This window comes from Oncorhynchus kisutch, linkage group LG23, assembly GCF_002021735.2.
Source record: "Oncorhynchus kisutch isolate 150728-3 linkage group LG23, Okis_V2, whole genome shotgun sequence".
NCBI classification, from domain to species: domain Eukaryota; kingdom Metazoa; phylum Chordata; class Actinopteri; order Salmoniformes; family Salmonidae; genus Oncorhynchus; species Oncorhynchus kisutch.
In genome coordinates, this window is record NC_034196.2 from 21,670,696 (window position 1) to 21,693,816 (window position 23,121).

General features: G+C 41.4%; 2 protein-coding genes across 2 annotated transcripts; both read left to right on the forward strand.

The window, feature by feature from the left end:
• The first annotated feature begins 1,427 nt into the window (after nucleotides 1–1,427).
• Nucleotides 1,428–7,644, forward strand: LOC109867956 (zinc finger protein 845). The gene is made up of 4 exons (XM_020457306.2): nucleotides 1,428–1,770; nucleotides 2,387–2,549; nucleotides 5,967–6,149; nucleotides 6,738–7,644. Exons 1-4 carry the CDS (start codon nucleotides 1,579–1,581, stop codon nucleotides 7,367–7,369), a joined length of 1,170 nt encoding a protein of 389 aa, XP_020312895.1. The 5' UTR covers nucleotides 1,428–1,578; the 3' UTR covers nucleotides 7,370–7,644.
• An 8,145-nt stretch (nucleotides 7,645–15,789) lies between these two features.
• Nucleotides 15,790–21,769, forward strand: LOC109867938 (intracellular hyaluronan-binding protein 4). Its single transcript, XM_020457272.2, has 8 exons — nucleotides 15,790–16,237; nucleotides 16,738–16,858; nucleotides 19,428–19,574; nucleotides 19,702–19,773; nucleotides 20,432–20,509; nucleotides 20,750–20,930; nucleotides 21,055–21,240; nucleotides 21,451–21,769. The coding sequence occupies exons 1-8, from the start codon at nucleotides 15,979–15,981 to the stop codon at nucleotides 21,514–21,516; spliced, it is 1,110 nt and encodes a 369-aa protein (XP_020312861.1). The 5' UTR covers nucleotides 15,790–15,978; the 3' UTR covers nucleotides 21,517–21,769.
• Nucleotides 21,770–23,121: the final 1,352 nt, after the last annotated feature.

The window sequence follows — 23,121 nt, forward strand, 5'->3', positions numbered from 1 at the left end:
AGTCGATGATGGCTCCGAAAGCCTTTTGGAGTGGGTCTGTGGACTTTTCCATGTGAATATTAAAGTCACCAAAGATTAGAATATTATCTGCTATGACTACAAGGTCCGATAGGAATTCAGGGAACTCAGTGAGAAACGCTGTATATGGCCCAGGAGGCCTGTAAACAGTAGCTATAAAAAGTGATTGAGTAGGCTGCATAGATTTCATGACTAGAAGCTCAAAAGACGAAAACGTCATTTTTTTTGTTGTAAATTGAAATTTGCAACAAAATGTTAGCAACACCTCCGCCTTTGCGGGATGCACGGGGGATATGGTCACTAGTGTAGCCAGGAGGTGAGGCCTAATTTAAAACAGTAAATTCATCAGGCTTAAGCCATGTTTCAGTCAGGCCAATCACATCAAGATTATGATCAGTGATTAGTTCATTGACTATAATTGCCTTTGAAGTAAGGGATCTAACATTAAGTAGCCCTATTTTGAGATGTGAGGTATCATGATCTCTTTCAGTAATGACAGGAATGGAGGTGGTCTTTATCCTAGTGAGATTGCTAAGGCGAACACCGCCATGTTTAGTTTTGCCCAACCTAGGTCGAGGCACAGACACGGTCTCAATGGTGATAGCTGAGCTGACTACACTGACTGTGCTAGTGGCAGACTCCACTATGCTGGCAGGCTGGCTAACAGCCTGCTGCCTGGCCTGCACCCTATTTCATTGTGGAGCTAGAGGAGTTAGAGCCCTGTCTATGTTGGTTATCGAAGGTAATTTCCTTAGTAGGTGACGTGACAAGTCAGCATGTGAGTCTGAGTCTTACAAGTTTCCCACTAGTAATGGCAAAAGTGTATAAAGATGGCAGAGTACAGATGTGACATTTTTTTAGCAGTATTGAGAGTTTTTAAACTATGGGGCGCAACATAATTCAAACGCACCAATAAATCAGCACAATCTACTATCTAGTTTTTTCAAATTGCTGGTGTTTTGGGAGCTAGAATTGGATCATGGACACCGTGTTAATGCTGACACAAAAACATAACATAGAGCCATCTATAATATGGCTAACTTAGCAAACTAAGCATTTGTGATAAGTGCATCTTTATGCATGCCTGCTGTTGCGAGTTGGAGGGACGTTCAATTGGATTTTCAAAGTAGTATGAAGTAAATACCACCTTCCCACTTGGTTATGAATGCAGCAAAATACTATCTATCTACACCGTTTCTATCCAATCTATGTTGTGGCTGAAGTCAGAAAAATAGCAAATTGGCCATTGTAACCATTGACTAAGGATATCAGACCAAAACAGGAGCGGAATGTTTGAAGTGTAACGCCCCATAATAGTATTTCCTTTTTAAATGTTTTTTTTTCCAGGGCCACCCAGTTGGTGGCGGCAATACAATGCAAATTGTGGAACGCCATAAAATCTCAACGAAGAAGAAGCAGAGTGACATCATTTCCGCAAACATTTACATTTCCTTACATTGCTGGTATTAGCTGTCGAAATCACTGATGTGTAATAAGAACCATACATCTTTTTTTTTTGAGCTTCATGAAACTTTTATTAATAACTGTTAGCTTGCAGCAATGTTGATTAACGAGGCTTTTCAGAGACAATTATCTACCATTGTCGAGGTATTAGTTGCAGCGGCAGTTGCGGAGATGGGCAGACTCCTCGATGAGTGCTCTGCTTTTGTTATGCCTCTAAAGTTGGTCCAGCAGAATGAGGAAAGTATTTTGCTGAAGAGTAGGCTTCAACGTGTGAACAAAACCAAGACAGTGAGTACACATGTGGTCAGTTGTTGGGACTAAGAATTTGCTGTTGAATGCCGACAAACTAGGCTTACAAAGTTACTAAGTTACATAACAAACTGTTACTAGTAGCTAGCAAACTGTTAAGGACAGACTTTTACAATGGGTGTATTCGTTTGTCACATTCTGTCGCAAAACGTTTTCAAACTGAAACTGTTGACGCGTTTACTCAAGGAAAGAAACGGGGAAGGACCTACCAAGATTTGGCCAATACAAACTCGTTTTCTTTAAACGTTTGGAATAAACTGTTTGCAACGGAAAAACGAAAACACCCCAGGGTTCGTCTGTTGTGATGCAGCAGATCGTATACTCCAAACGAAAAACGTTTAACGAAAACGAGTTTTTAATAGCTTAATTATGTGAAGGTCCCTCCCGGTTTTGAAACGTTTATTTGGTTTATGTTGGAAGACGTAATGAATACATCCCAGCTAACCTTAGATGGCTCACTAACATTATTAGATGGGCACTGAATCAAATATGCTTCTCTCATCTGTGACTGAATTGTCGTTAGCCAACCTAGCTAGCCACCTGAACATCAGTTGGAACCTGCTTGGTCACTAAACTTCATATTTGAATCTTTCAGAGACAATTTTCATCATTCATGAAGATGTTGGGTAAAACTTCATTGGAAAAAATGGCCATGTTAATGAAGGTAATCATGGTCGAAAGGGAGAGGACTGCCATGGGCATGAGCGCCCAGAGGCGTGTCATTCGGGCAAGGGGGACAGAGGAAGGAGCACCAAGAGGTACACACACACAGGATATATTAGAATACTTGAGAAATTAGTAATATCTTAGTAAATCTTAGTAAATATCTTAGTAAATGCTTCCACTTACATTGATCATTTAATCATTGGTCATTCAGAGGTGTGAGCTGAAGTATGCTAATTGTGTGTAAATGTATAGCTGTCATCCAAATTCAGCAAGTGTTCTAGACCAGTGGTTCACAAACTGGGGCTAGGGGGCGTGAGAGGGCGGCAGGGGGGCTGCGGAACTCAGTCCGGCTTTGAACTTACTCTTGAAAGTTGTAATAGTAGCATGCACAAGCTGCCATTTTGAAATTGGGTAGTTCATCACCAGTTCCTTGTGTTATGTTTGTCGTTGCATACCTTAGAGTTATTTATAACTTACCAGAAATGTCCAGATGAACTAGCTCATGTTGGTTAATGATTTTTTTATTTAGTTTTTTTATTAACTAAAATATCACATGAATGCACATTAGACATGGCAAAATGTCTAATAAGCTTTAAACCTGCTAAATTCTATCCGCCAACGTGGGGTGTAAACACTTTGTGTCATGAACAGTACTTGTGCAGTACTTGTGCCCAAGTACTGGGGGGGCTGGAAGGGAGTCCACCAAGTGGGAAAAGTTTAGGAACCCCTGTTCTAGACCAGTGGGACTTAATGGTGCTGACAGAAATGGCAGGTCTGCTTCTAGCGCCTAAGCAACTTTGCAGCATATTTTTGTTGTTATTTCTTACATTATTAGCCAATATTTTTTGGGGTATTATTACTATAGCCGGTAATAACTTTTGGATATCAGAGCTGCGGTAACTCACCAGCATTACGACCAGGAATACAAATTTCCCGAATTGGATCCTTTGTTCGTAACCCCCAGGGCAATTTAACTTATTCCAGAGCCTGCTCCAAAACACCTCCGGCAGAGATGTATTCGGAGTGGACTTCTAGTCCCACTCAGGAGGCGTGCACACCATCCACCGCTTCGGGTATATTACTCGCTAATGTTCAGTTTCTGGATAATAAAGTAGACGAGTTCAGGGCGAGGATCTACTTCCCAGAGAGACATCAGGGATTGTACCATATGCTGTTTCACAGAAACATGGCACTGTCGGGATATACTATCCCTGTCCATACAGCCAGCTGGGTTCTCAGTACATAGCGCAGACAGGAACAAAGAATTCTCTGGGAATAAGAAAGGCGGGGGTGTATGTTTCATGATTAACTACTCATGTTGTGATAACATACAGACACTCAAATTATTTTCTTTACCCAACCTAGAATATTTATTTTACCTTTATTTAACTAGGCAAGTCAGTTATTTTCAATGACGGCCTAGGATCAGTGGGTTAACTGCCTGTTCAGGGGCAGAACGACAGATTTGTACCTTGTCAGCTCGGGCAACCTTTCGGTTACAAGTCCAACACTCTAACCCCTAGGCTACCCTGCCGCACTGAATACCTCGCAATCAAATGCTGACTGCATTACCTCCCAAGAGAATTCTCTTTGGTTATAGTCACAGCCGTGTATATTCAACCTGAAGCCAATACCACGGCTGCCCTCAAAGAACTACACTGGACTTTATACACACTGGAAACCACATATCCGGAGGCCACATTTATTGTTGCCATGGATTTTAACAAAGCAAATTTGAGGAAAATGCAATCGAAGTTCTACCAACACATTGACTGTGGTACTCGCTTTGGAAAAACATTGGACCGCTGCTACTCAACTTTTTGAAATGCCTACAAGCCCTCCCCCCCGCCCTCCCTTAGGCAAATCTGATCATGCCTCCATTTTGCTCCTCCCTTCCTGTAGCACGGGTACTTCATGTTTTGAGTTTCTGCCTAAGGTCTATTCAACGCTGGTGTGACCAATTAGAATCCAGGCTTCAAGATTGTTTTAATCACGCGGACTGGGATATGTTCCGTGAAGCCTCTGAGAATAACGTTGACAAATACGTTGACTGAGTTAGTCCGGAGGTGTATAGGAGATCGTGTACCCACTCTGACTATTAAAACCAACCCAAACCAGAAACTGTGGATAGATGTTTTAGCAATCGCGCAAAACTGAAAGAAGGAACCACCGCATTTAACCGGCAGGGTAGCCTAGTGGTTAGAGCGTTGGACTAGTAACCGGAAGGTTGTGAGTTCAAACCCCCGAGCTGACAAGGTACAAATCTGTCGTTCTGCCCCTGAACAGGCAGTTAACCCACTGTTCCCAGGCCGTCATTGAAAATAAGAATTTGTTCTTAACTGACTTGCCTGGTTAAATAAAAAAATAAAAAACCATAGCAAGGTGACTGGGAATATGGCCGAATACAAAAAGTGTAGTTATTCTCTGGTAAGGCAATCAAACAGGAAAAATAGTCAGTACAAAGTGGAGTTGCAATTCAACGGCAGACATGAGACGTAAGTGGCAGAGTCTACAGACAATCACGGACTACAAAGGGAAATCCAGCCACGTCGCGGACACCGGCATCTTGCTTCCGAACAAGCTAAACACCTTTTTTGCCGGCTTTGAGGATAATACAGTTCGATGTGGCCTGCTACCAAGGACTGTGGGCTCTCCTTCTCTGTGGCCGACGCGAGTAAGACTTAAGCGTGTAAATCTTCGCAAGGCTGCCGGCCCAGATGGCATCCCTAGCCGTATTTGGGGATATATTCAATCTCTCCCTATCCCAGTCTGCTGTCCCCAACTGCTTCAAGATGTCCACCGTAGTTCCTGTACCAAGAAAGCAAAGGTAACTGAACTAAATGTCTATCGCCCCATAGCACTCACTTCTGTCATCATGAAGTGCTTTGAGAGGCTAGTCAAGGATAATATCACTGCCACCTTACCGGACATCCTAGACCAGTGGTTGCCAACTAGTCGATCGCAGCAGCGCCCCTTCAACCTCAGCAGGCTGAAGAAATTTGGCTTGGCACCTAAAACCCTCAGAAACTTTGACAGATGCTCCAATTGAGAGCATCCTGTCGTGCTGTAACACCGCCTGATACGGCAACTGCATCGCCCGCAACTGCAGGGCTCTGCAGAGGGTGGTGTGGTCTGCCCAACGCATCACGAGGGCAAACTACCTACCCTCTAGGACACCTACAGCCCCCGATGTCACAGGAAGGCCAAAAAGCCTTCAGCACCTGCATTAATATCAGCTAAATATGTGTGATCAATCAAATTTGATTTGTAATTTGTACTCCTAATTGACCCATTTGACTAGCTGCCTTAACATTATCTGGGAACAACAAACACAATGAATACTAGGCTGATTTTTAGACATATCTAACTAAAAAGACAAGATCTTTTACAATATGAGTTCATTATATCAAACACCGGAATACAATTCTTAATTAGCTGATTATGAATGTGGCATATTCTTATGGTGTTTTTGATGCATTTATTTTTAAATACTCATACTGTTTGTTTAGGAGACAGTCTTCATTTCCACAACTACTGCACTGACACTGTCTCTGAGAGTGCTCACCAAGAGGGGGATGACTTTAACCCCCAGACCTCACCTGCCTCAGAGACACAAGATGACCAGAGAAACACAGAGCCAAACTCAGGCAGGAATGGAGAAGATGCCCAGTGTGGAGGGGAACCTACTGGAGGTATGGGCAGGATGACACTGGATATAGTGAAGTCAATTAGCCATAACGTGTGCTGTAATTTTATGAAACGTAGTACTTAAATCAGTCAGCTAATGACATTGTGGCACCACTACCATTAATTTGAGTCCGTGTTTGATTTAAGGATACTCAGGACAATCAATCAAAACCATTTAATTTTATTGTTCCTATGCATTTATAGGGTAAAATGCCACCAATTAGACTGTTAAGGAATTATGTTTGTAATACTTGTTAGCATCGTGGCAAGGAAACAAAACACAAAGCGGCTTTAACTTTAGGGAAATAGACCTAATGTTGAAAACATAGTCATCCAGAGTCCTATTTATTTATTTCCCAAGCTATAGCGCACAATATTTTACATCAAGTTTTTAATTAAAGAACCAAAGAGATTTTAGCCATGGAGAAAATATTGCGATATTGGTATCGTCCCAGCCCTAGTGGGTACATTGTTTGCTGTTTTAAATTATTTCTGGGAAATGTTAGTTAATATCCACCACCTTATTCATACATGTAATGCAGTAGTTTGTTTTACATTTACGCCTCAACAACGACAATGACCCTCTGTTGCAGATGTGGTATTGCTCTCTGAATTTGATCATCAAGAGGAAGTTCATCTTAATCCCCAGCTCTCACCTTCATCAGACCCAGAGAAACAAGACAGCCAGCCCTCAAACATGGAGCCAAATGCAGGCAGGATTGGAGAAGCTGTCCAGAATGGTGGTTCTTCAAATACAGACCAAAATCCAGATGCAAGTGATGCCACTGGAGCAGTGAAGAGGCCATTCATTTGCGATGTTTGTGGAAAGTGTTTCGATTGGAGATGCACGCTTAAAGCCCACCGTAATCATCACACCAAACCCTTTAGCTGCCCACAGTGTGGGAAATGTTTTGGTACGAAGACTGGGTGTAATAATCACCTCTTGGCGGTACATTCTAAAGACAAGTCCTTCAAATGCACAGATTGTGGGAAGAAGTTTGCTTTGAGAAAAGGTTTGATCAAACACAGGGATTTCAACCCAACTCTGCATACCTGCACAACATGTGAAAAATCGTTCTGTGGGGAACGTGCACTAAAACGGCACAACTTCAGTGATCACCCGGAAAAGGCATACATGTGCTCTTTGTGTCCAAAAACCTTTCGGTCATGGCCAATATGGAAACGTCATAAGGCAGAGCACTCGGGAGAAGAAGTATTGCTGTGAAACCTGTGGCAAGCTTTTCTGTTCATCTTCATCTTTAGCCAGTCGTCATCAGAACAACTCATAGAGCAAAGGCTTATAGCTGTGATGTATGTACTAAAGGTTTCAGGGATGTAACCAATTTCCAAAAAAGTATGACCTCCCACATTAGAAAAGGCCATGTTAGTATAGAAAAAGCTTTTGCCTGTAGTGTATGTGAGAAATGTTTCTCATGTGCACGCACTCTCAGCAATCATCTGACCATCCATATCGGAGTAAAACATTTTGGTTGTAGCATATGTCACAAACGTTTTTGTCTTTCAACGAGTCTCAAAGGTCATATGACTTTACATACTGGAGAGAAACCTTTTGTAGGTGGTTTATCCTGCAAGAGTTACTGTCGGGCAAGCAAGCTCAAAGCACATGCTCTTGCCCATACTGGAGAGAAACCATTAGTCTGTGATGTATGTGGCAAGCGTTTCCTTCTCCCACACTCTTTTGAAAGACATAAAACCACCCACACTGGGCCTCCATGGTGGAGCAGTGGTACGTCTGTGACGTTTGTGGCAAACCTCTCCCTGATGCAGCTAGGATCAAATGGCATATGTTTGTACATACTGGTGAACAACCTTTTGCCTGTGATCTATGTGGCAAAAGGCTCAGTGACCCAGGCAATCTCAAAAGACACAAGCTGTCTCACACAGGGCAGAAATTGTATGTTTGTAATACTTGTGGTAAAGGTTCAACAACCCTTAAGATACATCAACGCAGTCACACTGGTGAAAAGCCTTACTTGTGATATTTTTGGGCAAGGCTTCACCTCCCCTGTCTACGTGAAGAAACACAAGATTCACCTGTCATCTCAACGTCGTTCAAGACCGCAGAACACTGGGCCAAAGTCACATGTCTGCAGCTACTGTGGTAAAGGCTTCTGTTACAGATCGGTGTTGGATCAGCACATGTGCACTCACACAGGAGAAAAACCATTCAACTGTCTCATTTGTGGGAAATGTTGCATGTTTAAGGCTACTCTTGAAATACACATGCGTACTCACACAGGGGAGAGACAATATGCTTGTAATGAATGTGGCAAGAGTTTCTCCCAGAGTAGTCATTTAGTATCTCACCAGCATCTGCACACTGCTGTTAAAGCATTTGTGTGCAACGAATGTGGGAATGCCTGTAGCCGAAATCTGAAAGTTCATAAGTGCAAGTTAAACCAGAAACAGTCCATGGACAGAATGTACAGGATTACTGAAGAAAACCACTCACATGATCACTCTGCATAATAGGATTGGCTTACTTCATAGATGTTCAGTTTCATATGATGGCGGAAAGACTTGGGTATACCTTTTAAAACCTCTTAGATGTTCTGGTACCGCTTGTTACCATCATGATCACTTATAAATTGATCTGTGGACACCGTAGATCTTAATGGATTGCATTGAGCGATAGCCCTGGTTCCCACGGACGCAGTAATATTTTCTGAGCCCATGTGACGTAGGATGTGGAATCTGAAAGGACTTAAAGCTGGGATGTTTTTCCTACCATTTCATTAGCTCGTCTGACTGTCCAACTCCTGTCTGAGCCCCACATCGCAGCCATTGATAAGAGGTCGACCGATTAATCGGAATGCACGATTAATTAGGGCCGATTTCAAGTTTTCATAACAATTGGTAATCGGTATTATTGGACACCTATTGTGGCCAATTTTTTTAAAGATTTTTTATAAATGTACACCTTTTTAACTAGGTAAGTCCGTTAAGAACACTTCTTATTTTCAATGACTGCCTAGGAACGGTGGGTTAACTGTCTTGTTCAGGGGCAGAACGACAGATTTTTACCTTGTCAGCTCGGGAATTCGTTTTTGCAACCTTCCAGTTACTAGTCCAACGCTCTAACCACCTGCCTTACATTGCACTCCACGAGGAGCCTGCATGGCAGGCTTAACTACCTGTTACGCGAGGGCAGCAAGAAGCCAAGGTAAGTTGCTAGCTAGCATTAAACTTATCTTATAAAAAAACAATCTTAACACAATCACTAGTTAACTACACATGGTTGATATTACTAGTTTATCTAGCGTGTCCTGCGTTGCATATAATCGATGCGGTGCCTGTTAATTTCTCATCGAATCACAGCCTACTTCGCCAAACGGGTGATTTAACAAGCGCATTCGCGAAAAAAGCACTGTCGTTGCACCAATGTGTACCTAACCATAAACATCAGTGCCTTTCTTTCAAATCAATACACAAGTACAGTGGGGCAAAAAAAGGTATTTAGTCAGCCACCAATTGTGCAAGTTCTCCCACTTAAAAAGATGAGGCCTGTAATTTTCATCATAGGTACACTTCAACTATGACAGACAAAATGAGAAGGAAAAAAATCCAGAAAATCATATTGTAGGATTTTTCATGAATTTATTTGCAAATTATGGTGGAAAATAAGTATTTGGTCAATAACAAAAGTTTATCTCAATACGTTGTTATATACCCTTTGTTGGCAATGACAGAGGTCAAACGTTTTCTGTAAGTCTTCACAAGGTTTTCACACACTGTTGCTGGTATTTTGGCCCATTCCTCCATGCAGATCTCCTCTAGAGCAGTGATGTTTTGGACCTGTTGCTGGGCAAGTGTACCTATGATGAAAATTACAGGCCTCTCTCATATTTTTAAGTGGGAGAACTTGCACAATTGGTGGCTGACTAAATACTTTTTTGCCCACTGTATATATTTTTACACCTGCATGTTTAGTTAATATTGCCTGCTAACATGAATTTCTTATAAATAGGGAAATTGTGTCACTTCTCTTGTGTTCTGTTCAAGCAGTCAGGGTATATGCAGCAGTTTGGGCCGCCTGGCTCGTTGCGAACTTTGAAGTCCGTAAAGACCGTAATTCATTTGCCAGAATTGTACATAACTATGACATAACATTGAAGGTTGGACAATGTAACAGCAATATTTAGACTTAGGGATGCCACCCATTAGATAAAATACGGAACGGTTCCGTATTTCACTGAAAGAATAAATGTTTTGTTTTTGAAATGATAGTTTCCGGATTCGACCATATTAATAACCAAAGGCTCGTATTTCTGTGTGTTATTTATGTTTAAATTAAGTCTATGATTTGATATTTGTTAGAGCAGTCTGACTGAGCGATGGTAGGCAGCAGGCTCATACGCATTCATTCAAACTATACTTTCGTGGGTTTGCCAGCAGCTCTTCGCTGTGCTTCAAGCATTGAGCTGTTTATGACTTCAAGCCTATCAACTCCCGAGATTAGGCTGGTGTAACCGATGTGAAATGGCCAGCTAGTTATCGGGGTGCGCGCTAATAGCATTTCAAACGTCACTCGCTCGGAGACTTGGAGTAGTGGTTCCTCTTGCTCTGCAAGGGCCGCTGCTTTTGTGTAGCTATGGGTAACGATGCTTCGAGGGTGGCTGTTGTCGATGTGTTTCTGGTTCGAGCCCAGGTAGGGGCGAGGAGAGGGACAGAAGTTATACTGTTACACTGGCAATACTAAAGTGCCTATAAGAACATCCAATAGTCAAAGGTATATGAAATACAAATCGTATAGAGGGAAATAGTCCTATAATAACTACAACCTAAACTTCTTACCTGGGAATATTGAAGACTCATGTTAAAAAGAACCACCAGCTTTCATATGTTCTGAGCAAGGAACTTAAACGTTAGCTTTTTTACATGGCACATATTGCACTTTTACTTTCTTCTCCAACACTGTTTTTGCATTATTTTACCAAATTGAACATGTTTCATTATGAGGCTAAATAGATTTTATTGATATATTATATTAAGTTAAAGTAAGTGTTCATTCAGTATTGTTGTAATTGTCATTATTACACATTTTTAAAAATCATCCGATTTAATCGGTATTGGCATTGAAAAATCATAATCGGTCGACCTCTAATTGACAAAGCACGTGGCTGCAATCATTACATCGTAATGCCGCAGGAGAGCGTGGTTTCATCAGGGTAGCAGAGATCGATTTATAGCAATTCATCTAGAATAATTTCGATGTTTAAACACACTTTTTGTTTGTCATCGATGGACAAGCTTGAGCTCTGTGAGACGTTCACAGCGATGGGGGCAGACGTTTTGATCAAGAGACCTTCAGAAAATATTCACATTTTCTGTAACTAAACATAAAATATATATTTTTAGTTATAAGGAAGGTGAAATCATAGTTTATTTGATTTTGTTATATTTAGAAAGCATATAAGCCATAAGACTTATTCATACACTTTTGAGTTGGAAATGCACAAAATATTTCATTTTCTTATCATATTTGTACTGTGTACTTGAGCTTGTGTCCTCCAAAGTGACTACATCTCAGCAATATACAGTAACTATTTTTACCCGAAAGGTAAGATTTTAACCTTTTCTTTGAGTATGCAGCGTTGCTAGTTTATGGATCGATCGTGATATAAAATTACTTTTGTAGAATACGTAGACATTTTCAATTACATTTAGTTACATTTAACTGGTTTTAATGATTAATGGCTAGTTCATGCTCAGGATCTGTAAATTAACTGACCACCTTAGTTAGGGTGGTACTCTTTAAGAATAAGTGAGACAGGTTTTTTTTATACTTTAAGACAAGTGGCGGTCAATGCCGTTTCAGTTGAGGGAGTACAAATGTATTTTCATGAGCATGACTTTATTTCTATTACTGCATATTGGATGACTGTCATTCATATTCCATTCACCCAGTTAAATGTAACAGCAATAGGTTTAGGCTACTACATGATACTCTAATTTTCTTTATACCCATCCTGAGTTTGCTACAACCTAGCCTATGAATGAAAGTTTACAATGTAGATGCACACGAGACAAATTTGATGTGACAGTTACATTCAATACCGCCTTGCACACTCTTGCCTGCATCTAGCTGATAGGTGGTGTAATCATTAGTCCATCAGTTGCAAACGAGAGTTTCTATTGGACAAATTCAGCTATGTTTATCCCCGTTTTGTTCTGTTTGCTTCTGTTTAAGAAATGTTTTTCAACAGAATCGGCAGAATGAATACACCTGATCATGCGGTAAACACAGTTCAGTTTCATAGAGCCACGTTGTATTACGTTGTTATGCTCTAACCTCCTTTCACCTCTTCCCTTTGCTTGTAGACTTCAATGCACAACACATCAGCTGTACCTGACCTGTCAAGTACCTTTCCAAGCCAAACCGCTACACAAATGGGGTGGCAGTGTAGCCTAGTGGTTAGAGCGTTGGACTAGTAACCGAAAGGTTGCAAGATCAAATCCCAGAGCTGACGAGGTAAACAACTACAATAATGCAGTAAAGTTAGTGTACATTCAGTAAGCAGTTACACCAGCAGGCCACGGTGGCAATAACTTAGTAAAACCAAAAGCTTACGTTGGAAGAGTTCCTGTGTACACCTGTTTACACTGTTGTAATAGCCTAGCCTGCCTAGAAACATCCCTCTGTTTCAGCAGGGTGTGTCAGTAGGCTATACTAGCTAGCTGCATTTGCTAGCTACGAAAGTGGAAAAAAATACTTTCTCTTGCTTCTCCTTCGGGAGAAATTAATTTGTTCAAAACTGTTAAACTATTTTCTACTACTCAACACATTTAATGCAGTTATAGCTAGCTGTAGCTTATGCTTTCAGTACTATATTCATTCTCTGATCCTTTGATTGGGTGGACATGTCAGTTCATGCTTCAAGAGCTCTGATAGGTTGGAGGACGTCCTCTGGAAGTTGTCATAATTACTGTAAGTTTATAGAAGGAGATGAGAACCATGAGCCTACTAGGATTTGTATTGAAATCAATGTACTCTGAGGAGGATGGAAGCTAGCTGTCCTCTGGCTACACAATGGTGCTACCCTACAGAGTGCTGTTGAGGCTAATGTAGACATTATTTGCGAAAGTGTTTTAATCAATTACTTTATTTAGTATTGGTTTTATCTAAGAAGGCTAACTTTTTAAATATGTTTTAAAATGTACATTTTGTATGAAATTCACTGGGGATATGTCTCCTCTTCCTCCTCTAAGGTACCTCCACTGTTCAAGACTGGCCTTTTCAAGGCTCTCTTGAGTCCTAATGGTATTATTTTCTGAAGTTTTGGGGGTATGATGAAAATGATAAGATCAACACCTGGTTAAATTAAGGGATATATTTCTTAATTTTCGTTTGAAACAAATACACAGAAGAAAATTAAATACATTTGGTATTTAAGTGTTGATTCCATATTTCAATGGCAGAAATAAAAGATCCTAGACATTTTCCATACGCACAAAAATGTTATTTCCCTGTGCACAAATTTGTTTACATCTCTGTTGGTGAGCTTTTCTCCTTTGCCAAGATAATCCATCCACCTGACAGGTGTAGAAAATAGAAACCCACTCAGCCTGGGAGACAGGGCTGACTCAGGCATCCTTCAAGGCTTAAATACCCCACGAGGGCTTAGTTGAACCACGAAGTCTTAGCTCAAGGTAAGGGATATTTTAGCTTGCTAACGTTCTCATTTATAAATGACAATGAGCTCCAAACGCATGAAAACATGATGTTAAAAGGAAGTGTTGCCATCGATTTAAAAAAATGTGCTGATCCACCATGGGCTGTCGCTTAAGTTATACTGTCAATCTATCATCAATAGATCCAGTCATATTTAACATTTCTCGTGATCTCGACAAAACTTTTATGTAGAGGTCATGATCATTTAGCGGTCATGATCTCTACATAACTAGGGAATATCTCTGGACTTCTGTACTGTAGCCTATTTCACTTCCTCAAACCCCCAGAATGAATCTAAGAACTCAATAAATCTGCAATGAATTTTGATGTTTTTTTTCCCGGGGATGTTTTAGTTGAGCAATTTAACATCTAGTGAAGGTGTTTGTTGCAGTTTTTCTTAATACATGTTGCACATTTTTGTACTTACGTTAACAAAGTCAGAGCTGCTGGGCAGGTCTGTCTCACTGTCTATGCTATTTGATTAGAGGGCAATCACTGCAGCGATACACACAATGTTAGTGGGTAAATGGACATTGTCAAATCAAAACCCAACCTTATTTTACCCGTTGGGAAGCACGGATGTTTCAAACTCTGTTTTAGACGAGACTCACTTTATGACCAAAATTATCCTAGTTGCTCGTAGTACATTTTGACTCTCGAATAACTGTTTCTGACTCATATGGATGCCACACAGGCCGCTCCAAATGTATGTGTAGATTTTAGAAAATATATATATATTTTTTTTAATGGAATGGCTTATTTGCTCTGATAGAAGTTTCATAATGCTTATGTAGTTACTGTGTGATATAAGTAGGACACTTGACACCCCAGGAATTTAGAGAACTATTCAGTTGTGCCTGTTCACTCTGACTGCCTTCCTTTTTTGAAGATGTTTATTTTCATTATTGGAGCTACCACTTGAGTATCTGGTCAATGTAATGGATAATTTGTGAGTTGGACAATTTTTATCCCTATAATAATTTAATAGGCATTATATAGTGCTTTTCTACCAACTGAGGTACTCAAAGCACTTTACATAGTAGGGTGAAATTCAACTCATTCAATGTGTAGTACCCACCTGGGTGATGCACAGCAACTATTTTTGTGCCAGAACACATCAGCTGGAGAGGTGATATATGCTAATTATGAAATGGGTTCAGGTTGGGAATTTAGCCATGACACCAGGGTTAATGCCCCTACTCTTACAATAAGTGCCATGGTCATTACAAATCTCAGCCTAGCCTGCCTAGAAACATCCCTCTGTTTCAGCAGGGTGTGTCAGTAGGCTATACTAGCTAGCTGCATTTGCTAGCTACGAAAGTGGAAAAAAATACTTTCTCTTGCTTCTCCTTCGGGAGAAATTAATTTGTTCAAAACTGTTAAACTATTTTCTACTACTCAACACATTTAATGCAGTTATAGCTAGCTGTAGCTTATGCTTTCAGTCATATATTCATTCAGATTTGTAATGACCATAGATCTGGGACACCCATTGAACATCCCATCTGAAAGACAGCACCCTACACAGCGCAATGTCCCCTTCACTGCCCTGGGATTTCTTTAGGGAAGAGTGCCCCCTACTGGCCCTCCATTTCCAGCAGTATCTAGTCTCCTATCCGGGGACTGACCCTGCTTATCTTCAGAGGTAAGCCAGCAGTGGGATGCAGGGTGGCATGCTGCAACACACTTTGAATGGAGATGACCAACCTCTTGACAAAAGTGATCGAATGTGCCCATTGATTATTTGGAGACAGCTTGTGTCAATTAAAGAACATCTATGAAATTTCTACCTGCAGAAAACCTAATTGATCATGATAGAAATAAGTGCCAAAAACCATACCCAAAAGCATGCCTTTACGCAATGATGACGTTAACGTGGTGTGTTTCTTTAACACCTCATGAATAATATTGTAATATTATGGGGCTGGGTTGTATATAAATTATCCGCCATTTTGGACATACCGCATGCTCAAATGCTGTAGCCTGCCAGGTTCCAACTTAATGCAGGGGGATGTTCATAATTTAATCACAGGTCAATATGTTTGTTCTTGAATCATTCGGTTCGTAAAAAAACGTCATTAGCTTTAGCATTGTATGTAACCCAGGTTTTCTTCCAGCTGATTTTGAAAAACATTCTCAACATGAAGGGTATAATTGAAGATCCTACCGAAAGTGCTGGTTTTGGGTGCGCCGTGACAAACCGTTTTGGCCAGCTTTTAGACAACGAGGCCGACCCTTTCGATATTATTCGCCAGGCGCAGGTGGAAAAACAGAAGAAAAAGGATGAGCTGAAAAGAACTGATACAACATCCAAACCTGTCAAGAAGGAGTCTCAAAAGGACAAGAGAACTCCCTTGAATGCTGTGGAAGGCAACCATTCACAGGCAAAAAATGTACAGGGTAAGTCCATGCAATGGGTGAAGGCCTAGCTAGCTAACGTTGACGGCACGTGTCAAGTGCTTTTAAGGTGTAACGTTATCTAAAACAATTCCTGCGTGTCAAACTTGCATAATTGACACTAATGATAAAAATGAACTATTCCTGTCCGTCGCGTGTCCATCCATGTGTTATGGAACTCCACGTTATTATGCACATGTTTGCCATCTGGCTGACGTAGTGGCTGACTAACTACCTTGTTAGCTAACTAGTTAGATTTGTAAATAGCCAACTTCAGTGCAACATGGGGGTTGTGCTAGGTAGTTAACTTTATATTTTCACAGGAACTTTCGTGGAATTGCTAGCACGGTATAGATTGTAAGCTAGTGATAACTATATCACATGCTAACTAGCAAGCTATCTAGTTAGGTTTAGCTAGTAACCTACAGTACATGGAGGCCTTTTTGAAGTGGCCAGTTTAGGGGGGTGGGGTGATTACGTAATTTGTCGTGATTTATGTGCAGGTCAGAAATATCCTCCTCGAGGTGCACCTGGCCAGGTGGAGGAGAAGGGGGAGCGACGAGTTGCCTTCCGGGATCGGAGGCAGAACGATAGTGAGGCTCCGCTAGGATACTCAATTGAAAGGTATGCATACACTAGAGGTGGGAATTTTCTGGGTTGACCGATTGAACATGACATTGGCTGCTTTTACACAGGCAGCCCAACTGACTTTTGACCAATCAAATCAGCTCTGAAAAAGACTAGATTAAAGGGCAAGTGTTATTTTCCAGAAGATCAATGGAAATAGCCCCATTCTGATAATTTTACACTGCCTGTGTAAACAGCCATAGGCTATTCAAGTATTAACATGTGTAATTACCTTCAGTTTTCTTTCTATGCTGACCCCCACTTTGCAGAGCTGAGAGAACTGGATAGTTGTATTCATGTTCACGCCAACTGGTCAACCAGGGCCTTCAGGTGGAGTCATGCGCTTTACTAGGGGTGTGTGGAACTCTTGTAATCCTATCCGTTTCACACTTGATAGGTTACTCGTAATTGTCTTTACTTGTGTTCGGAAAAACCCAGAAGTGCAGTAAAGCCTGTACTATAGTGCTGCGCCATCACTCAAAGTGCTTCTGTTCCTTCACTCATTCACACATTGCTCATGATCCCGACATCTGAAATGCACATTACTTACTTTCATAGTCCTAATTATCAACAAAATGATGCATGGCTGATTACTGCTGCCTGTATTTATTCCAGATGTTCTCGCTCTAGTAGCCTAGGCTACATTGTTTTACTTTCGAGAGGAGCAAAATTTCTCTCCCAGCGTGTAGCCTATGCAACAACATTTGTACAATCAAAATTAACTATTTAAATGTGTAATTTTATCTTCTAATCTGTTGCTTGGAAAACCATGTCGGAGAAATAATCATAGTAAGGGAGACTCGCGTGTCTGGTGAATTTAGTTGCCGGACAAAGTAGTAAACACAAACAACTACCACAACATGGCCTCAGCAAATCCGACTGAAAATATAAACCGATCGATAGCAGGAATAATGCCTAGCTACTGATTTTGTTTGGAGACGGAAGGGAGTGTTGTGAGTGAAAGTGGAACATGGTGCAAGTCCTGGAGACTAGATGTTTGTTCTAATCAATCATGGCAGCAGGCAGCACCCTGCCGGTGTCTTTACTGACAGCTGCTACCTTTTTTAGCAACTTTCTCAGATTACAGATAATGACAACATCGATGTATCCGGCAAATTACTCATATCCCTACTAATTCTCCTTTTGTCTGAGTACTCGGCACACCCCTCCTTACCCCGGAACTTCAATTAATATCTCAGGTGTTTCTTTGATTAATAAACTGAACACAACTGGAACACATTAGACTGGCTATTTGAGCCAGGTGTCTATTTCCTTAATGCACACAGCTTTTGCTCATTTGCATAGTTGACTGTTTAATTCCAACATTATAATACATTTCTTTGTTTCCTGCGCTGTTTATCACGTTTCTTATGCCTCTATAAAAAATACAACTTCCCTTGACTGAATAATTAGTCTCTGGCCTAATTTCTAGGGTTCTGTACTCCTGAAGTTGACTGTGTGCTTGCCATTTAGCTAGCAGTTCTAAGCTGTTAGCAGCCAATGGCTAGCAGTTTCTTACGGGTGATTACAGAATTATTTAATTAAACGATAGTGCAATATGCAAAGATCGCTCCACCATTTCCTGGTCGCTAAAATTCAAATAGTTCACTTAAACAAGCAGTGTAGAGAATGACTCATTGTACCATCTAAACCGCTATAAAATTTGTTTTCACTAACAAAAATATTATTTTTTCAGTTTGAAGCATGCCTCAAGTGTAGGGCTGGGCAATATATTGTGAAAACCTGTACAGATTTTTACAATAGTCTAAAGGTATTTTTATACAGTGATAAATTACCATGTTGGTCAACTTCACTAAGTTTTGTCCTAGTTTGGTTGCAAATAAAACCATAATGGAGAGCCTACTAAAACCATGTAGAATTCTTCTTTTTTTTTTTTCTTTCTAGGCTCATGCACAACTCAAACATATTTAGAACTTCAGAAACAAAATGCTGCCATACCATCAAATTAGCCAAAATATCATCACACCATATTTTTTTATCACCATACCCAAGTGTCAGGTATGGAGCGTGACGTCGCGATCTCTGCTGATCGGCTACTGCATAGCAACCTAGCTATGCCAAAAGCCCTGGTTTTCCCTAAAAAAGTCTATGTAAATTACAATCACCAGAATGGCAAAACAAACATTTTTTCATAGCATTGACATCATCCATGTATTCCTATCATCTACTGGTTTTAATGTCTGGTTTGAAGCTGGTGCACAAAGCCGAAAGTAAGATGCAAAAACAACTTCGAATGGAAGCTTAGCAATGGAACAGATCTGTCGCTGCATAGGCTTGTTTTCAATGAGAATGAGATCAGTAATTCGTATTTCTGTGAGAATTTGGTCAGGACGCCCAGTAAGTTATATGGCAGCTTTAACCTGTAAACAAGAACCTCTTTCAAACAATCCATTTAGAAACGGGTGTTTATTTGCTGAAATGTGTGCTTTTGCCTGACTATTGAAATGGACAGGCGGCTATGTGAGACTAAGTTTTTATGTTAACTGACCGCTACCCCCCCCCCTGCCCCCCCCCCACACACACACACAAAAAAAAAAAATTACAGGCCTGTGGATCAGGGTGAGCGTGCCGCAAGGGGCCGAGGTGGTGGCCGTGGAAGAGGAATGCGCGGCAACAGCAACTTCAGATCCACAGATGGCTTTGACCAGAGAGGCAAAAGGGAGTTTGAGCGCCACAGTGGCAGCGATAGAACGTAAGAACAAAACTTACCACATTGCTTTTAAATCAAGTTTGTCTGTTTCACAATGCATGTGAGTGTTGTACTTGGATTATGAGAAAATAGTTGAGGTTGATGACATTTAAAGTTTTGCCTGTTGCAGTGGTGTCAGGCCAGAGGAGAAGCGAGGGGGCAGTGGTCCACGTAACTGGGGATCCATGAGGGACCACATGAGGTGAGTACGCACATTAGGACTGTAAATGTGAGACATTTAACTGCCTCCGTGTTTGAGTAGCTATAGGTGTACTCTGCTGTCCTAGTTTAGACTGTTAGTAGGTGTAGCCTCAAACCCAGGTATCTCACATTCTGTTCAAATGCCTTGAAGTCTTCTTCAGGAAGATTATAAAAGGTGTTTAGTACAGTAGTCTAGGTGAAAACCAGTCAAATATTTTGCGTTGATCCAAACCGGTTTCAGAATTTCTGACTGGCAACAAGCTAGCTAGTGATGGTAGTGCCGCATAGGCTACTAACATTGTCCAACACTGTTGGAAAAGACTGGGACAAAACAACGAAACGAAGCTCAAACAAGAAAATGCCCCTCCTGATGGGCAATATCATTTCTACTCGGACCCAATCAAATGTGAGTGCTGAAAGCCAGTGCTCTCATTCTAACGTACAATCCCATACAGAAGTTGTTCAGACTTTAAATAGTTGTCAATGAGATTTGGGTGGAACTAGCCAAGCTGTGGCTTGTCTCTTGAAAAAATATTACAATGGGAGCCAATATATTCCTGTGGGTCTCAACCAATGTGACTTGGCATGTCTTCATCAGCACTTTCATATGAATTGTCTTGAATGATTGTTACTGTAGTATACTGTTTATGCTATTTTAGTGCTGCCGCTGATGGGGCTCCCACTGAGGGAGGGGATGGAGATGAGGTGGCAGATTCCGCAGAGACTGGAGCAAATCGGTGAGCGAGCCAAGTGACTGACCAGCGCAGCAATGTTAATCAGACAACACAGTGAGAGAGTGCAAATAATATACTTGTGTAGCTTACTACTTTATGGAAATCCTCTATGATACTCACTACATATTCTTGTCTATACATGCCCTGAACTCAGACATTATCATTTTAAAAGCTCACATTTACTCTAGTTATAGAATGAGTTTCAGGTTTCCATCCCCATAGTAATCTGTTGATTCTCTGCAGTGCCCCGGAGACTGAAGGCGAGGGGGAAGCAGTGGTGGAGGTTTCCGTGGAGATGTCTCTGGACGAGTGGAAAGCCCTACAGGAACAGAACCGGCCCAAGAAGGAGTTCAACCTGCGCAAGGCTGATACCATTGTGCCCTCTGACTCTGTGGTCATCCACAAGTCCAAGAAACAGGTTGAGGTGAGGAATCTTACACAAATGCTGCAAAAACGGGATGCCTAATATCACTGTTTCTTTTGGGCCTCATTGAATTACAGCAAACTGATTTATATGGTACTTGTGTCTCGTTTCTCTTGATCAACAGGAGGAGGTTGAGGAGGATGACGCTGCAGCCCTCCGTCGCCCCGCCAATGACATCACAGCCAAGCTGAAGATTGACTTTGGCAGTCTGGGACGACCCTCACGGGGTACCAGAGGAGGAGGAAGAGGTGGACGAGGTGGCCCAGCCACACGGCCAGAGACCATTTCTCCCCAGAAGCCTCCTGAGAAGGTATGTCTGGACTGAATGGGTCCTGTTAGATATACATCAGGGGTTTGAAACCATTGCCAAAGGCAGCAAGGATGGTGGGCAGGTTCAGTTCGCCCTGTTGCCTTTCTGCCTGTCTCATTCAATTGTGAATAGCACTGCAATATTCCTTTGGGCAGCATATTCCTTACCAATGTGTTGATACACATAAGTTGACTGATTGATTCTCCCTAGGCCCGATTCCAGCAGGGACAGGCCCCAAACCCTGACGACCCAGAAGACTTTCCTGCCCTTGCCTAAAGGAAGCGGACCAGCACTGGACCAGAGCCCAGTCTACAGGTGGCCCTTCACCTGTACTGTGCCTTAGTGGATTTGGCTGCACTTCCCAAGAGGAGCAGGAAATAAACTGGTTATGCTTGTATCTATCCCAAAGGACTGTATATATCAGAGTTCCTATCTGCTCTCTGTATAGTTCAGATGAATAGCCTTTCATTGTAATGGGAAATATGAATACTTGACCTGTTTATAAAAAAATAAATACTGTTGACATTGACACATGACTTAGGATACTATTTGTTCAACCACAAGTGTAAACTGACAGTGGTAGACGCCTTATGGTTTCTCCAGTGATGTCTTATTAAAGCACATGGATTGCTTTATTGAATAGCCATTTGTGCCAATGCCTAGACAAGTGTGCCTTTTAGTCAGCCCCAAGGGGGTCTATAAAGAATGTCCTTTGAGTCATTACTAGCCATCTCAGATCCACCTCATTCCTCACACCAAACAACCCATCTAAATAAGAAACAAATGTTTAAACGGCATGGAATACTTCACAGTAAATTATTTGTTTGTTCATCTTTATTGTATGATAGCTTTGACAGGTTTTTATAAAGGATTTCTCCGGAAATGTAACCTTCATGAATTTCCATTCTGTATGAGTAGTGTCCAGAACAGCGCCTCTACCCTGCTGTTGCCTAGTAATAATGAACTAGAATGCATGAGAACTCTTCCTGTTGTCAAAGGCCTACTGGCGGTACCACAGCCAGCTTTCCCCTGTGGCACAATCCCATGTTCACTAAGCTGATGTCACTTAATGCCATTTTATTGAATTTGAATATGACATTTTTATTTGTTTAATGCATGTTAGGGTAACTGTCGCCTAGTGAGGCAATTCGGTTGTAAGTTAAGTCTTTGGCCTTACTGTGCTTTTGAACAATTGGAATCTGGCGGGGAACAACTCAATGGTTTGCTCATTTTAGCTATTCATTGACTCTGACCTGTGATTTCATGGAAGGAAATCAACAGGTAGTCTACATGAGGTCTGCTTCTTGGTGGTTGTCTTGAGGCCTAACAAAGTCCTCTGGGGAGGTGTGATGGAGTGGAGAGAACCAATCGCCATGCTGGCGGATGGCCAGTTCCTCTGTTAGAGGATTTGAGATCCAAATCCGCTGTATACACTGACGTCTCTGACCTTGGCTACAGACACCATTCAATTAATTAGTGTACATTATAAGTCTCACAAGTGGACTCATCAATCAACTGAGGTTTATGAGAAATTGTTTTAATCACAAGTTAACAAAGCAAATCAACAGGATTTCAGCGACATGAACGGCACAACTAAAGCTGTTCTTCTGGAACTACTGAATCATTTGAGGAAAATATAACTGGTTTGGAGCAAAGGCAAGACTCATGTCTACTTTTCTTCCTGGGGGGCTCATTGTATTGATTAGCAGGTAAAGGTCAGAGTGGGGGGCATGGCTGCCATCCTGGGGGCTTTAGAGGGCTTGATATTTCATCTTAAGAAAATCAAAACAAGCCTCTTAAATCAACCCTATGGGGAGTGGAGCCCCATTACTCCCTGTTAAGGATGTGAGGGAACTGTTTTCTTTTTCTCAGGAGAAGGAA

What these genes read in the sequence shown, in the direction of transcription:
- LOC109867956 (XM_020457306.2), top strand. Translation starts at nt 1,579, where the DNA reads ATGTTGATTAACGAGGCTTTTCAGAGACAATTATCTACCATTGTCGAG. An exon ending in GTGTGAACAAAACCAAGACA is followed by an intron (nt 1,771 to 2,386) that starts GTGAGTACACAT and finishes TGAATCTTTCAG; the next exon opens with AGACAATTTTCATCATTCAT. An exon ending in AGAGGAAGGAGCACCAAGAG is followed by an intron (nt 2,550 to 5,966) that starts GTACACACACAC and finishes CTGTTTGTTTAG; the next exon opens with GAGACAGTCTTCATTTCCAC.
- LOC109867938 (XM_020457272.2), top strand. Translation starts at nt 15,979, where the DNA reads ATGAAGGGTATAATTGAAGATCCTACCGAAAGTGCTGGTTTTGGGTGC. An exon ending in CTAGGATACTCAATTGAAAG is followed by an intron (nt 16,859 to 19,427) that starts GTATGCATACAC and finishes AAAAAATTACAG; the next exon opens with GCCTGTGGATCAGGGTGAGC. An exon ending in GCAGAGACTGGAGCAAATCG is followed by an intron (nt 20,510 to 20,749) that starts GTGAGCGAGCCA and finishes GATTCTCTGCAG; the next exon opens with TGCCCCGGAGACTGAAGGCG.